At 47.4% G+C, this 16,315-nt stretch overlaps 1 protein-coding gene across 2 annotated transcripts in view; it reads left to right on the forward strand.

The window, feature by feature from the left end:
- Nucleotides 1–16,315, forward strand: part of LOC119461251 (protein still life, isoform SIF type 1) — a 217,655-nt gene that overhangs the window by 160,895 nt on the left and 40,445 nt on the right. For both annotated transcript variants that reach the window (XM_049672149.1, XM_049672148.1), the window contains 4 exons: nucleotides 13,371–13,565; nucleotides 14,234–14,458; nucleotides 15,025–15,168; nucleotides 16,038–16,220. In XM_049672149.1, the coding sequence (XP_049528106.1) occupies nucleotides 13,371–13,565; nucleotides 14,234–14,458; nucleotides 15,025–15,168; nucleotides 16,038–16,220 (747 nt within the window). The remainder of the gene's footprint in view (nucleotides 1–13,370; nucleotides 13,566–14,233; nucleotides 14,459–15,024; nucleotides 15,169–16,037; nucleotides 16,221–16,315) is intronic.

The raw sequence follows: 16,315 nt of genomic DNA on the forward strand, positions 1-16,315 counted from the left end.
AAGGTTCTCCGGGTGGTTTAAAAGCTTGCTAGAGAGAACAGGTTGCGTAGTTCACCTCATCTACTGCAGCTGAGTGACGGATATAGAAAAGTAACAACAGTGAGATTAACCAGAGGATATATCTGGCTGGCTACTCTGTACTGAGTAAAGACATCCGAAATATGAAAGAAAATCTAGAAAAAAAGAAATAATGTAAAGAAGGAACAATGGTACATGTGTGTGCGCCGTCACCCAGTCTGTCAAGGCGCCACATAGTCGCAGTGGTATTGAAATTCCTTTTGTACGTTACAGATTTAATGTGCTTACTCTAAGTTGCTGAACTTTGTCTTTTTCTATATCTTGATTTTGCGTTAGCCCATCTGGTATTGAAATGCAGGCAAGTTAGAACATACCTCTACGGCTTTTTTTCGCGTTACAGACAAACGCAAGAAACTGGTGACTGCGCGTACGAAGAAGTTAGGCACGGACAGACGAAATAGGCTTCTAAAAGCTAAGTTTGTTCCTAGAAATTACAAGTATCAAAAAACAAATTTTATTCGCAGAAAATTTGGAAGGAACTTCAGACAAAATGCTACGCTCAGTAGCTTGACTGGGCTTGCGGCCCCTTGTAACATGGCATATGTCACGGGAGATATGATACGGTAAATATATGATCAAAAGGAAACTGAAACAATGCTACATGAAAATAAACAAGACAGGTATATGACCGCGTTTGTCGTTTCTTTGCTCGTCTACGTCCTTTTTCGGGCTGTGTTTTGTTAATATGACAGGATAAATTAATCCGTTTCTAAATATGAACCCTGATGTGCTCTCTCTCTTCTTTTTTTTTTGCTTTTTGTTACAGAAGTTAATAGCTCAAACCTGGGTCATTTTCTTTTCGCACTCGTCCTTGCCCAAACCACCTCCTCATCGCTAGGTTCACCCTCACCAGATGGTTGAGGAAAAAAAGAAAAAAAAACTTTTTTTTTTTTGCCGCCACCACCGGTAAGCAAACTCCTATGGTATTGTGCACTTGTGAACCGGCGGATGCCCTGTTAACCAATGCGATATTGCCCAGCTTTGGTGCTTGCCAACTTGTGTGCGGGTTTGTGCTCTCTCACTCTCTCTTTCTCTCGTTTTTCAGTCGTTAGAACTCGGCGTCAGCATCCGAGCATGTGCACGTAGCCCTTTTCTTATCAAGACTCTGTATTCGGTCTCCTTGACAAAGCCAACAGATAACAGCCCATTTTCTCCGGCCGTAATGGCATATTCCTCGTGTGGGTGGCTGTACCCTCGGGAGAAGCCGCTTATCCAAATCAGCCGACAGACTTTTCCCTGTAGCGTCTGCGCTATGGACGTACGGCGTGTAGTTCTCTTTCGTCACCTCTCCGTTTCGCGTTCTATTCGCGGAAAAGCAAGAATGAAACAGAAAGAAAGACTGAAAGGAAGAAAGCGCGCTCTGCCGTATTCCCCCTCATCTCCAATTGATTCCCAAAAGGTCATTTATAAGCTTTCGCTTTCCGCACGAATTCCTCGGAAGAGCGAGCGAGGCAATATCCGCCTGAAGGGAACCTAAAAGTTCGCTCCAATTCTCTTTCTCTTGCTCTCTTTAAACTTCGGCCGAAACGCTTAAAAATAGAACAATGCTTATTACAGATTGCTGAGAACCATCGCCCTCGTTCGCCTTTCGCCATTTTCTTTTCATACTTCTTTCTTACCTTTAACTTCTTCTTGCTTTTCTGATTCGTTTTCTTTTCTTTACTGTCCATTTTCACTCGCTCTACTCTTACCTGCTCTTTTGTTAGAGAACCTTTCAGGGGCGACCGTGTATACGAAATCTTTTGTCCCAGAAAACGATCACAGCGCCAGCAGCGACGTCGGCAGCGGCGGCAGCAGCAGCTGGAAGGAACGATTCCATTCATTGTCGACCGCATTTTCTGAAAATGATGGGCTGCTAAACTTTATTACCGTCGGCGATTTATATGGAACGAAAGGCGAAAGCGAACAGCGCAAGGACGCAGAGTGTAGTGAGGTGTTCCTCGAACGCTGCTCGCTCGAAGGTTGCGAGGGGGAAGGAAAAAAGGAAAACGCTGCTGTGGGCTCGAGATGGAGATGTAGAGGGAGAGGATTAGAACGGAGAAGGAAAGGGTGAGTGCCGATGGTGGTGGGCGGGGTTATTTTTCCAACCTTCTGTTTTGCTTCCGTTCTTTTATTCTTTTCTTCGCGACCCCCCAGTGTACGAGGATTGCGCTGCAATCCTTCGCTTCGTCCTGCAAAACGACTAACGTGCAAGGCTCCTCGGCAGCGGAGGAAAAGTTGGGAAAGAAAGGGGTGTTGGTGAATCGGGAACGTGTAGCGAGGGGGATCTGAGAGGAATGTCGAGATCAATCTGGCAACAGAGATAGAAGCCGGGTGAGAGAGAGAGGCGGAGAAGGGTAAAGAAAAGATGGCCCCGCCGCTCCGCGAGGTTGAAGGGGGGTGGGGGGTAGAGAGGGAGAGAGAGACAAGAGATGATAGAAGGAGAAATAACTGCCTGCTTCTTCCGAGTTGGCGTCGCCATCGTATAGGAGGTCCGAGTATTTTTTTTCTTCCTTTTCTCTCCGAGTTCGTTTGCTGTTGCTTTTTCTTCCGTCATCTGCTTTGCGTTCGGGGAGCTGTTTGAAAACGAATAACAAGAAAAGTACGGAGATGAGGGGGCGGGAACGGGGGGGGGGGGGGGGGGTGCAGAGAGCGACGCAAGGTGGAAGATTTATTGCCCTCAAATAGCGGAGAGGGAGTCTCGAGATGTGATTTATGGCGAGGGACAAGTGCCATAGGCATCTCTGGCGCTCTTACTCCTGTGCGTCTGCTTCGCCGTCGGTCCTCGTCGTCTTGCGAGGAAGACGTGCTTCTTCCGCCGCCGATGGTTCTGCGGATGCTATCTCTCTCTCTCTCTCTCGTGCTCTTTTACGCTCGCGTTCCTGCCGCTGGCGCGGAGAGAACAAATTTTCATTGGCGACGCGGGACACGGAGCGACGCATTTATAACGGCCAAGCAGCGATGCGTGTGGATGCGTCGCGCGTGCTTTTAGTTGCGCCTGATCGCGCCACGATGCCGGTGACGAATGCGAGGCGTATGAGTGCGAGGACTGGGCGGTGATGTCACGCCACGCCCACCCACCTGGCGTCGCTTTGGTGCGTTATAGGACGGAACCATGCGCTGGAACGAGAACTGGAAAGCCATTTGCAGACTGAGGTGCCACACCCGGAGAATTGTGTTTAAGGCGATTGCCTCTGGGCTGCTTTAGCAAATGACATTCACTTCTAGGATAACACAACGTGTCCCCGTTCTGGCTGTAATAGCGTGCAGGGAGGCTGAGCGCGAAGACTTCCGGTTAACTATGGTGTCGTTCGCTTATAGCGCGATGTCAAAGCCTTCGTGCGACCATTTTCTGGCGCTCCGCGTTTCTCGAGCAGAAAGCGGTACCGCAGAGGTTTGGGCACTTCATTACACGTAACCCAAAACTGAAAGATTACAGGCGATAGCCGAATTTGTTCTCTATGGCCATGTCCCCGGTCCACCATTTGTCATGTGACTAACCACAAACAGCTTCAAAGCTACATAACCACTCATATGACTAAGAACTGCTGGGCCGCGCAGCGCGACAGAGTGTAATCGGCGTTGCGCGGTATACCATGCGTGCTTGCATAGTTTCTTCTTTCCATTGCCTCTTGTTTCTCTGATACACTTGTGTCGTTTTTCACCAGCACGCGGTATAGCCAACTGGTTGGCCTTTCTGTCTTTCCTTTTCTTCTATCTCTTTGTCTTCGCTAGCGAATGTTGGAGTCATCGTGTCATCATCAGTGTTAAGCATACGGGGCACACTGTCCACGCCCTGTCGTGAGACATTAGGTGACGTTAAAACGATGCTGGCAGTTGTACGCTTTCCTATCTTATTTGAGATCTGATAGGGCCCAACTTCGATCTCGGTTGACGCTTCTTTTTTATTTGTAATTTCGATGATATTGCTCTCGATTGCGCTGACACATATCCCTATGTATGGATGCTGGTGTTTTTCAGTGTAATTACATGAGCAACTCTGTCCGTGGTCTCTACAGGCTCCTCCGCGATCACCTCGTGTACGGGAAGTGGCGCTGTGTTTGTTTGGGAATGTTTTCGAAAGCGCGATGCAGTGTTAACGTAGAGAAGCTAAACCTGATTTTAAATAACTATTTTCAAACTAAGCCAAAGTCGTTCTTTTTGAGCACAACTTTAACAAAGTAACCCACTACGTAAGGTGCTGATGAAAAAGTAAGTTATAAAGTTTGTGCCCAAGGTGCATAAAAGTGCACAAGATACACTATCTGCGCTCTCCGCACTAAAACAGTGGATTGCAGTTGTGATATTGTATTTTGTGGTCAAGTATCGTCCTTCGTTCATTCTCCTAAGGCGATGAAATTGATTTAATTCTGCTTTACATGCTTTAAATCGTTGATCAACCTGATAGGATTTGTATACGTAGTATGGTTTTGGAAATGCCGATGATATGTTGCCTGCTTCTTGACATCATGTTGTATTTGTAGAAGGGATCCAATTCACCGCCCATAATCTGTTCGTTAATGAATGATCTAGTGATATGTCGCGAATTGAATCCTCACAGCAATTAAGCAGTGCTCTGCCATACCCGAACCACTCACTCACTTGCTATAAAAAAGAAGATCGCTTCCGAGTTCTCTTTGGTCTGCTCAGCACTTAAAATTGGGATACATATTATACGAACTCTTTGTTTAAGAAAAAGCTCTGAGAACTTCAATTGAAATACATTTTGCCCAGCCTGTATTTAAAAAGAAAGTTTTAAATACCGGTGTTCGAGCTAGAATGATATAATATAGTTCTGAAACAACAAATGCGCCTTTGCTGCGGACAAGAGAGCTTCCACTAGAAAAGAAATGAAGCAAGCGTTGAAAAAATGAGGTCACCACTTCGGAAATGAAGAACCAACTCCGGCTGACGCAAAACGCCCCAGCGACGACTTGTCAAGAGCTGTCAACGATCAATAAGAAAAATCCAATTGTATTGTGTCTGAACAAGGCATAAAATGCAATTTAGCCAATTTCATTTCATTGTCCCCGACAAAAGTCGTTATAGAAATTTCGCAGTGTTTTCGTTCAGTGCTTTCCGCGCTCTATCACTTTTTGTAGAGATGTAATTGAATATTATGCGTGATTTTTTTGCGAGGGCTCTTAGGTGCGCCAATGAGGCTGTCCATGCCAACCGGTTCATCGGCACCATTTCCGCGAATGTGGCCCCCTCTATATCGCCCTATATTTCTTATTGTCATGAAAGTGAATGGTTTAGCCGTTGTCGGCCGTTTGCTGACGATGGCTGCCCTTTTTCACTTGATTAATAACACAGGCTATAAAAACTAACACATTTGCTGTTTGCACCACGTTTCACTGCATGCGCAGCGAAGACGCGCCTGTTCCGCTCGACGCTTCTTTCGGGTCTGGGTGTCCTCGACGCTGAGTGCGCGCTTTGGAGCCATTTTGCTGACGCGTGTTTACGTGCTCCTTGTGCATAAGTGGCCGGCACGCTGTTGAGATGCCAGCTCCAAGCGCTCGCTTCAGGCTATGGACGATTGCGGTGTTTACACTATCACAGCCCAGCACGCGACCTCCAATGCCCAGCACCTGCATTCTTGTCGGATAAGAAAGCAAGCACAGCGCGTGTCGTACGCGCAATCTGTGAAACGCGGCGGCGCCGGCCGGGATGCGCGGAGGCGAGCGCCATCTGGGGGGGTCGCGAGAAACCCAGCGGTTCGTGCAAGACCATAACAGCAGCAGCAGCGCCAGGAAAGTCTGGAGAAGAGTAAAAGAAACTTTCAAACAGAATAATACATATTGGCACTAAGACCCGAAGTCTCTAGCTCAACAACTGCGGCAGGCGCAAGGCAGAATATGGCATCTGCGATCGCCAGCTCAACACAGGTATTCTTGCACTGCATCTTTAGGGCGATACAGCGCAGACGACGAGACGGGACGATCTCATATACTGCGCTGTGCTGTGCTTTGGGGTTTTTCATCGTAAGCAATAATGCTTCGTGTACACTTAGATTTAGGTGCACGTCAACGAACCCCAGGTGGTTGAAATTAATCTGTAGCACTCCACCGAGGCCACTCTCGTAGCATCCCCTTGAAGTAATCATACATGATAGTATGGTATAATTAACAGAAGTACAACAAATGGTGAATGACGACTGTTGTGCGGGTAAGCAGAGAGTTTTATGTTGTCCATACAGTCTGTGGCCATTTACAGAAAACAAATGACGTAGGCGTCAAAAGCAGTACTAGTAGCGCCGTGTTGCGACGTTGAGGTCAGCTAGAGCGCACAGACTCTTATTGCCAATTACAGGTTATGTTATCCTTAATGGTGGCGGAAGGCTGCCGGCAGCAACATAGTCAACATAGTCAGCATATTTTTTTTTTCTTAGACTAAAACAGCAGGAAACACAGCAACGTTTCTGTCGCTTCATGGTTCAACGAACCACCGTAATACGTCGCTGCCATCGCTGCTCCTGCCACCCCTGACTCTGGTGCTTCGTTATTCCGCGCAAAACTTTCGTGCTGAAACTTTCCAGCGTTGCTTTCGGACGTTGAACCCGGCGAATCAATCTTATCAAAGAATTCTCCACGCTAAGTATTTTGATTCGTACAAATGAAAGAGGGGCAGAAACATTCAGTGCTGCGCACGCTTTCAGGTGCTCCATAACGCATACCACGTCGTTTTCAACGTCGTCGACCGCCAAATGACCCCGGAAGAAGCGGAAGAAAACGAGATATATCGATAAAACAGAAAGAAGAACAAGTACCGAGTTTTCCCCCCTTTTTTTCTCCCATTTGACTTCTCTAGCTGTCACTAGCACGCAAGCGGCTTCAGCTTGGCGCGTGTCATTATCAGAAGCCCCGGGGGCCTACGCAGAATCGCCTGTGCTCCGCGACACATTCTCACTCCTAGTGCCGCAGCAGTCATCTCCCTGTAGGCACGCATACAACCGAATTCGATCCCCCATCAGCAGCACAGTTCCACAACGGGTTCTCTCTAATGATCAGCACTCGTCTTCCTCTCTCTCTCTCTCCCTCTTTCTCTCTCTGGGTATGCCGATATCGAACAATACATAAATATTTACTCTCTCTCCGCGTCTTGTTTTTGTGTTCTTTTGTTTTCGTTATTACTGCGCGCGATGCCTTGGCGTCGCTGTCAAGGGCACAGCGCCCCGACCGACATTTTTTTTTCCTAGTAATGTTTGCTTCTTCCATATCTTCGTCGTCGGGGGTCGCGTTTTTTTTTTCTTCTTTCTATTAATGCTGGGCACGGAACTCTACCAACACTCTTCATCGTCCCGTTGAAGATTCTTCGTCAGCGTCATCGGTCACCGTTGTTCGGCGCAATCGCCTCTGGAAACCGCGCTCCGTGAAGCCCCGGCGTTCGACTGCGTGGCTTGAACTCTGAGTGGGAACGCGGTGCAGAAACAGGTTCCCTGGATTGTTTGCTCTTCGTCCTTTACCTTCCGTAATGCATAGTTTCGTGTTTTGTGTGTGTGTTGTGTTATATGTGCGTGCGGTCTGTGCCGGAGTATCTGGGGAGCGCTTATACAACGGTAGAAAGAAAGAAATAAAGAAAGAAAGAAAGAAAGAAAGAAAGAAGGAAAGGAGAAATCGCTGCGCGGCGTTTGCTGCCCGGCTACGTGCCACGGATCGATATAAACCATGCCCTCGTTACGATTTTCCGACTCTGTTTTTTGTTCTGTCATTTTTTTTTCTTTTTTTGTCCGTGAAGAGCGCGCGCTTCTCTATACGTCTCTCTCTCTTTTTTTTGCGACAGTTCGCGCGCGATGCGACTACGAGAGCGGACCGCCGCTGTAAGGGAAACCGTGGTATCGACTGCACCACTGTACCCTGTGTCTCTTAACCCCGCGCCTATTACCGAAATTGAAGAGCCGCTTCCATTCTCGTTTGCGTCTCTGCTAGGCAGAACTTCCCGCTGGTGTTCTGAAGCATATATTTCTGAGATTGGAGGTTTTAGTATTGTGCATTGGTTTCCCAAACAATAGCACAACAGAGGTTTCACGGAACAAAGTCCCACGAAAAATTTCGTCACGGGGTCGGATTTTTTTTTCTACAAGGGACGTATACAAAATAGGTAGTCAGATACAAAATTGTAATATTTACAGATTAGTAAAAAGCGTGAAACAGTGATAAGACATCTTGAAAGGAGTAATGTATAGCAGAAGAAGCGAAAGACGTGCACATGAAATGTTTACTACATAATTGCGCACGATAAAGTGACTAAGTGGCGGAACTGCCACACGACATCGCTAACTTGGCGATTACATATTAGTGCTATCGCTGAAAAAAAAATTCCTCAGGCATTGAAACGACCCGTTCTTCTTCCATTACCACGCGTAATTCGAAAAATACAACCTACATATGAGAGGGCTGGTCTGCTCAGTAATCACACGAGGCCTTCCGCACCGTCGCAGAACTGCCTTCATGACGACGTAGTACGTAAAACACGTTGCATACCCTGATAACGCACATTTTGACATGATAACTGGCAATGTCGTTTGAACTACACTGTAAACGAAAATACCCCCACATGGGAATTTTAACAAGGTGATGTGCCCTATATACTCCCATCCTTGAATATTTATTCCGATGTATGGGAGGAATACAACGGCATTCCCTCGTTTCACTCCGCTCACAACCTGTGGGAGGATAAGGGCGGACATGACGTGATTTTATTCCGCCTTCAAAATTTTGTTCTCCCCGGGAACTCCGTACAGGGAGTTTTAAAAAACTCCCCAGCCGGAACAGGTTGGTCACGTGGTGCTTCCCATAAGGCTGTGCGCCGCGCCAGCGACCGGCCGCGTCCGGCGGAGTCGGCGGTGCTCATGGCTGACGGTTTGTTTACATCTGTGAAGTGTCGTTCCGTGCCAGCGTTTCGCCGATTTTCTTTCCTATACTTCCTTCCAGAAAGTGTTATAGGCGTGCCTGAAGCTCACTGTATCTCATCTTCATGTGCGTTAGCTGTGATCACTCTGCTGACAACGATGAATGCAAGAGCAACGATTTCAAGTGCGGAAAAAGGCTTAGTTGTGACCACGAAGCTGCCGGTTGACTCGTGATGTCGGCTCGGGTTTCTAGCTGTGCTTTCGTGTTGCGTGACCTTGACTTGTGTTCCTCAGTGTGTTCAATACCACTTTTATGTCCTTTTGAGTATATTCTGACAACGTCTGGTGTAAAGTGCCGCGTAGCAATGGCAACAGCAGCCACTGTTCGAGCGACAACGTCCGTGATAGCCGCACATGAATGCCATATTCCGACTTCGTCACGGTGCTGTGCTGCCAGTAAGTTAGACCGCGGTGCAAGCACCTCTTTTATGAATCTGTGTACGGATATCCTCGCCCAAGAAATACGGTAGGACGTAAGTACGTACTGTGAATAAAGCTTCTTACTGAGTGATGTGAATTGAATTTTTTTGCACAGTTCTGTTTTGATCACGTCGTTGCTTCGGATATTGCATTAACATCATGCTCCATCCAACACACTGATTTAGGAGCATACCTGCTGGCTCCGAGCATGCGGATTCGTTTGCCAGATCAGCGATATGGCTCCGTTTCACAGCCGAGTGACATTGCTTGGACGCGGAGCAAGTAGTGCGGTAAAAAAAAATGTATCACTACGCAATTTTCGGTGTTACGTAGGCTGCTACGGGTCATGTTCACATGTAATAAATTGTTGTCCCGCCACAATTCTTTCGCACGAAGCTAATTTTGTCAAGAAGCACGCGCACGTACATTTTTCTTGCGTAGTGTAACTAACGCACTACTTTTTGGCCGCGGACGCCGGCAGTGTGCGAAGTCGCTTCAGCGCTCACGGAATGGCATTCTAACTTAAAAAAAATTATGCCATGAACGTTGTTTTTTTAATATTCTAAGTTAACAGTTCCGTGTGGATTTAGGTTTCATGTTTCTGTCAGAGAGGCCGATCTCATATGTGCGAGCCTGTGAATCGTAATTCTGAAAACACTACAGCTGCTCGCTAGGCCGTTTCGAGGCCCGCATTATCGTGGCTATATATACTGGCAGGGTTGCTTCTTGTTGTGTGTCGAGTGTCCGTTGGATGTCTTTCACAGCTGTTCATCTAGTTTTTCTCAAATGTTTGTGTTTATGCATTGCTTGGTCTGTCTGGTCTCGTTCACTTGTTTCGCAGAATTTGGCTTATTCTTGTGCGTATATCTCGGAATTTGACCCGAAGCCTCTACATAAAAATTCTCCACGCAAACTGACGTCTTTTTTTATACTCCCGGTGCACCTCGAAAAAACTCCGTCCAGCTCGAAGTAAAAATTAAAAATGACAGAAAAAAAAACTCCGAAGGCACCACGCAAAAATTCCGCCCGCACGGAGTAAAAATTATACTCCGATCATTCGGAGCATAATAAACTCCCAACCAGGGGGTCGCTATAGGACAAGCATTATACTCCCACCTGAGAGTTATTTCCGTTTACAGTGTACGGCATTACCTGTATAAGGGTCTTGCAATACCTTTGAAAGTTACGTAAAGCTATATATCTTGCGAAAACTTGAGCGATAACCAAGTTAGCCTAACACGAGCTGAAAGTTTAGCAAATAAACGTGTCACCGATTGCCTACCGTGCAGTCACCTTTAAGGTAATTTTATCGCAAGTACAAACGAATGACGGTTTGCAAAAAAAAAAAAAGGATAAGAAAGAGAGGTAAAAAAACGAACAAATGAAAAAGCTGCTTCAAACAAGTTAGAAAAATTCTGTTGCTTCGCCAAATGTTGTATGAACGTTTCCCCTTATTCTCAACGCGTAGGGCTCATGATGATTGTATGAACGTGAATGTGGTTGAAAAGCTGTCCGTGCTACGTTCTAGTCTTTTTTTTTTTATTAACTTTATGTGATTTGTCTTTCACTGCTTCACTCTTTGGGGTATTTCTTTCATTGCGTGATAAGGCCTTGTATGTCGTATATTGCTTTACAACTCCTGTATACGTGTTGTCTGGGTGGTCACGCTTTGAACAGTGTGTATCTTGAAAGAAAGTCTTGCTGTTCCTTGCTGTTCCTTGCCTTCGCACGTTTCTATCTCTGTCTCTAAAACTTTGCTGCGCGCTTTGGTGTTGCGCCTTCTGACGTCCTGCATAATGGCGCACAAAGCTGCGACAGAGCGTCTTTGTCAGGACGCCATTGATTTTGAGTTTGCAACGCTCGTAGGGAGGCTTATGTTTGATACAGAGCACCTATCTTTCCGGAGAGCTCACTTACCGCTTTTCTCGAAAAAGCGCGCATTATTGCGCGTATGTGTTTTGAATCCGTCCATTCGCGTGGCGAAGTGATTTCCCGTTGTCTTCCGACCGGCATCTTTCGTTTTCTGCACGGACCCGACCGTTACCCTGCATTGATTCACTTCAGAGGCTCCCGAAGCAAACGTGGTGATTAAATTTTCGGTGGCAGTGCCAAATTCATTGAAACCGTTCTCGTACATCTAACAAAACAAAGAAAGAAACAAACAAACAAGCAAGTAAACAAGCAAACGCAATAAAGAACCAACGAAAACTAAACGGACAGTAGAAGAGCTATACTTAACAAGACTGTTGAAATGAATGAATGAGTCACAAAAGGAAGCAAGGAAGGCAGGCGAAATAAGGGAAGAAATGGAAGAAAGAATAGAGAATAAAGAAGAAAATGAGGAAGGAAATAAATAAATGAAAGAAAGGAGGGAAGACACTAAGGAATGTACATGTGGGGAAAGAAAAAAGGAAGAGAAGTAATAAAATAAAAAATAAAGTAAAAAAGCCGGCAGATCCCACGCCCTGGGGGAATCGATGTAATGCGAAGCAGTGTGCGGGGAGCCTATCAAGTCAACGAAACGACCATGAGAGCACCAAGACGTAGGCGGCTGTTTCATGACCTACATGACACGCACGTCATGACATTTATGTCATGAGTTCCTCAGGAGTCCCTTTAGCGCTCTAAGAGCGCTCTGTCTCCCTGGCCGTCTTTCGTTGCCTGTCGTGCCGCCTTCAGCTGGTTTTCTTCTAGATCGCAGCGTCCATATGCACCAGTGCACAGTATGGCGTGCTCCGGTGTGGTGTGGTGTGCCGTTGCGAACATGCACTACACCCATTTTAAAATTGTGGCTAGTATCATCTCCAACCAATCTCCTTTGCCGGTAACCATTTCATGCTTACATCTACTCTCGATTACGGGAGAGCCAGCAATTTTGTTTTAAGCGAATCTTCCTTTGACTATCCCGGCCACGGCGGCCGCCTTTCGATGGAGGCGAAATGCAAAAACGCCCGTGTGCTTGCGTTGTAGTGCACGTTAAAGAACCCCAGGTGGTCAAAATTAATCCGGAGCCCTGCACTACGGCGTGCCTCATAATCAGAACTGGTTTTGGCACGTAAAACCCCAGAAAGAAGAAGAAGACTCTCCCCCACCTTACTGTCGGACCAAGTAAACTGAACGGATCTCCGCGTCAGTGTAATCGAAGGCACTGGCTTGGTAGGGCGATATTGATGCCTGTGCACGTGTGTGTTCTCATAAAGTTTCTAATGTGGTGTCTGACGCCGGCCAATCATGGAGGCAGTGCAGCGGCGCAGCACCCATACACGCCTTGTAGCATTAACCAAGACAGCTAAGCAATAAGTGTCCTCAGAAGCATGTCTCAGCACTTCTACTGGGAAGCTGTTCCTTGACTTTGACTTCTCCGATAGTTTCTGCCATATTCTTTCTTTTTTTTTTTCGTGTGTGTGTGTGTGTGGGGGGGGGGGGGGGGGGGGGGCTTGTCATAAGGTTTTATATGTGCTGTAACGACTATGTAGTGTACGAACGCTACGGCGTTCTATTAATTTCGCTAACTGTGTGTGTTTCATGATGATTTTCATGCTATACACTGAAATCTTTTATGCTTTGTGATTTTTAATGTCTTCATTTTAGTCTCCTATTTTTCGCTATATTTTTTTTTTTTTTACTGCATGGATATCAGAGGTCCAGTCTGTGGTTTTTGACATCGGGACCTCGTCCTATATACTTTTCGATGTATCACTGCTACTGTATTCGAAACAACGATTGATTGTTTGATTGATTGATTGATCCTAACCAGTAATTCGTCGTGCCTGTTGTCATGTACCCACCTGGTATCTGTTGTAACGTGCGCCCACCGATCATAGCTAAGCTATAGACGTTGCACATTTTGTCTATAGTTGTCTACGAAAGTTGACACTACAGCTGTCTGTGCTCTCTTTTCCGACGGGTGAGGGAGAGAAGATGGGACATTACAGGTGGCAGCACCATTTATTTGTGTCCAAAATCGTTACTCACGACGCAGATGTCTGACGACGAGCGGTTGTCGCTGACGACGGCGGTAAGCGACGAGGACGAGACGGGCGAGCCGCGTTCGGGCTCCCGCGCCGCCGGCTCGGGCGGCGGCGCGGCGGCGGCGGCCTCCTTCAACTGCACGGGCGCCGTGCGCAAGGCCGGATTCCTCAGCGTCAAGAAGTGGCTACTGCGCAGGAGACACCAGGCACGTTTTCTTTTTGCACTTACTTCTCTCCCTCTCTCTCTTTCTTGGTTGGTTTGTGTCTGTTTTGCGCTTTACTACAATGTCATGTAGCTTTTGTCTTCATAGCAGAGAGAGAGAGCTAATGTGATAATTTGGTTGTAATAAGGCGACAGTGGTACTTTAGGCCGGGCGAGTCGCCGTTGATTCGCGCTTGCTGTAGGAGCGTAGTTTAAGGGACGAACACGTGGATTGTACGGTGAAATTGTGAACGGTGGAGCAGAAAACTATTTGAATACAAACAAATAACCTTTGAAGAAAAAGCAGGAATGAAACCTAACCACTTGTGCGCCGGCTTGTCTAATGGTATAGAGTAACGGCAATTAGGCTACGTCATCGACCTAATCTACATCGCAGGGCACTGTGCAAACAGACGGGGTCGTAAACTTCTGCCGTTTCCCGCGTTTTCCTTGGGTGTTCTTGTAGCCTAACATGTTCATTCATTCATTCATTCATTCATTCATTCATTCATTCATTCATTCATTCACATTTACGGCCCTTTAGTGCATAAAGTGGGGAAAGGCGAAAGGAACTACACAACTTACATCATATTGCCTGTAATTGGACTGTACAGTATGCGGTGTAAACTAAACGACGTAATACTTTTCACGCAACGTATCGCCCTCTCGCAGGTGGAGCTGGCTCGGAAACGTGGCTGGAAAGGCTACTGGGTGTGCCTGAAGGGCACGACACTACTCTTCTACCCGTGTGACAGCCGCGACGGCCGGGCCATCGACTCGACACCCAAACACCTAATCATCGTCGACGGCGCAGTCATGCAGCCGGTGCCCGAGCACCCCAAGAGGGACTACGTATTCTGCCTGAGCACGGCGTTCGGCGACGCCTACCTCTTTCAGGCGAGTGCGGGAGCGTGCACTTTTTCCCAACGCCTGTATTTACCTCGGCACAATTATTGACTTCACCACTGTGTTTGTAGTGCGTGTCAAGCCACAGTGGGCTCATGTGAACGGAAATGTTGTTCTTAATTCGGGTTCGCTGTGCATTCTTCTGCTCGTCTTCTGCTTGGCTCAGACAGTTACTCGGCCACCTCGGAAAATCGTTGGTACCAGCTTTGATCACAGAGCCAGGACTAACTTTTCTTCTAGCACGTAGTTTTCTATCAGATAAATTCGTTATTGGGTTTCTTTTGTAAATTGGTGCTTTCCTCATATGGATGCCAATTTTTACCTTTCATGAAACTTGTTTCACCTTGCGGGTTCTCGCAGGACTGATTTGCCAGTGCGAACATGTGCACGAGCCTCGAAAAAACCAAAAGCGCCTTATCGACTTTGTATTTCATTTTTGTCCTCGCGAAATGTACTCCGTGGTCCCATTAAAACAGAGGAAGCCTGCTTGAATGCGTGCGAGGCAGCCGCTTCCTTGGTTTTGTGCGCTCACGCGTTACCCCCTGTCACGTGTGCAGGCGCCGTGCCAAGTGGAGCTGGAGAACTGGATCAACAGCATCCATTCTGCGTGTGCCGCGGCCTTCGCCAGGCATCGAGGTCGCACTGGGACGCTACACCTGCTCCAGGAGGAGATCTTCAGGCTAGAGAAAGAAATTGAGTCGGTTAGTGGGAGCGCAGTTTCTCAATACTGTCAACGTACCCTCTTCCGCGGCGCTGTCATTGGGCGCGGTGTGGTTTGTTTAGGTTTAGTGACAAGCGAAGGTGAATGAGTACATCTAGGTTATAAGTTCTCTTTCGCCCCCTTTTCCCTTCCTACAGTGTAGGATAGCCAATCGGGCTAAGTCCTGGGTAACCTCCCTGCCTTTCATTTATCATTTTCTTTCTCTCTTCTGATGTCTTCTTCCTTCCCATTATGAGCGAGAGAGGGGGAAGTTGCGCTCATTGGTGATGTATGATTGAACATAAGTCTCATTTTACCATCCGGCAATTAAGCCCTTCTCAGAAAGGCCAGCAAAGAAGGAATAAAGAAAAAAGAAAGAAGCGAGATCTACGATGACAGCTCACGACTGAGGTTGAGCGATGACGACCAATTCTCCGTACATACTTGACAGAATGTTTGTTCCATACCGCATAGGGTGAAGGTTAGGCCGAAACCATTTGTCCACTTTACAAGGCTTAAATCATATATTGTCACCCAGCTAGTACAGCTAAAATAGTTGACCAGCGACAGATTCGCAAAAAAAAAGTCTGCCTTTAGCAATGGCTGGTCCTCGGAGAGCGCGCGCGCAACCACGAACTTCGTCGTTCTCACCTCAAGGGGCCAGTGTCATCACGTGCCAACTTATTTCGCGTCAATATGTTGTCACTGGACGCTGCACTGCAGAATGCCACCAGTGCGGCGAACCATTCCCTACTGCGGTTTTGGAAGGCAGGATAATGGAGAAATCACAAATCCACGTTTCTGCGCACGCGTACACTGTTGAGGTATACGCGCCACTCTAGCGTGGCTTGTCCGCACCCCGGCTCGCAGGACGCGAAGCTGAAGCACATGGCCGAGCTGCAGCTGACCGTTGTGGTGGACCAGGAGTCCCGGCAGACTCTGTCGGACCAAATCGGCCAGTGGGAGGAGAACCTGGAGAGGCTACACTGCGAGCAGTTCCGTCTGCGCTGCTACATGGCCTCGCTACAGGTCTCCGAGCTCCCTAACCCAAAGGTGCGTGGGCACAGAATAGCGGTCATTAGCTTGCCCCCTTACGTGCATGAAATATCGGGTTATCTTTACACGTAGACACGAGCAGCAGTGTCGGT

The sequence above is a fragment of the Dermacentor silvarum genome, chromosome 8 (genome assembly GCF_013339745.2).
Source record: "Dermacentor silvarum isolate Dsil-2018 chromosome 8, BIME_Dsil_1.4, whole genome shotgun sequence".
Taxonomy (NCBI): domain Eukaryota; kingdom Metazoa; phylum Arthropoda; class Arachnida; order Ixodida; family Ixodidae; genus Dermacentor; species Dermacentor silvarum.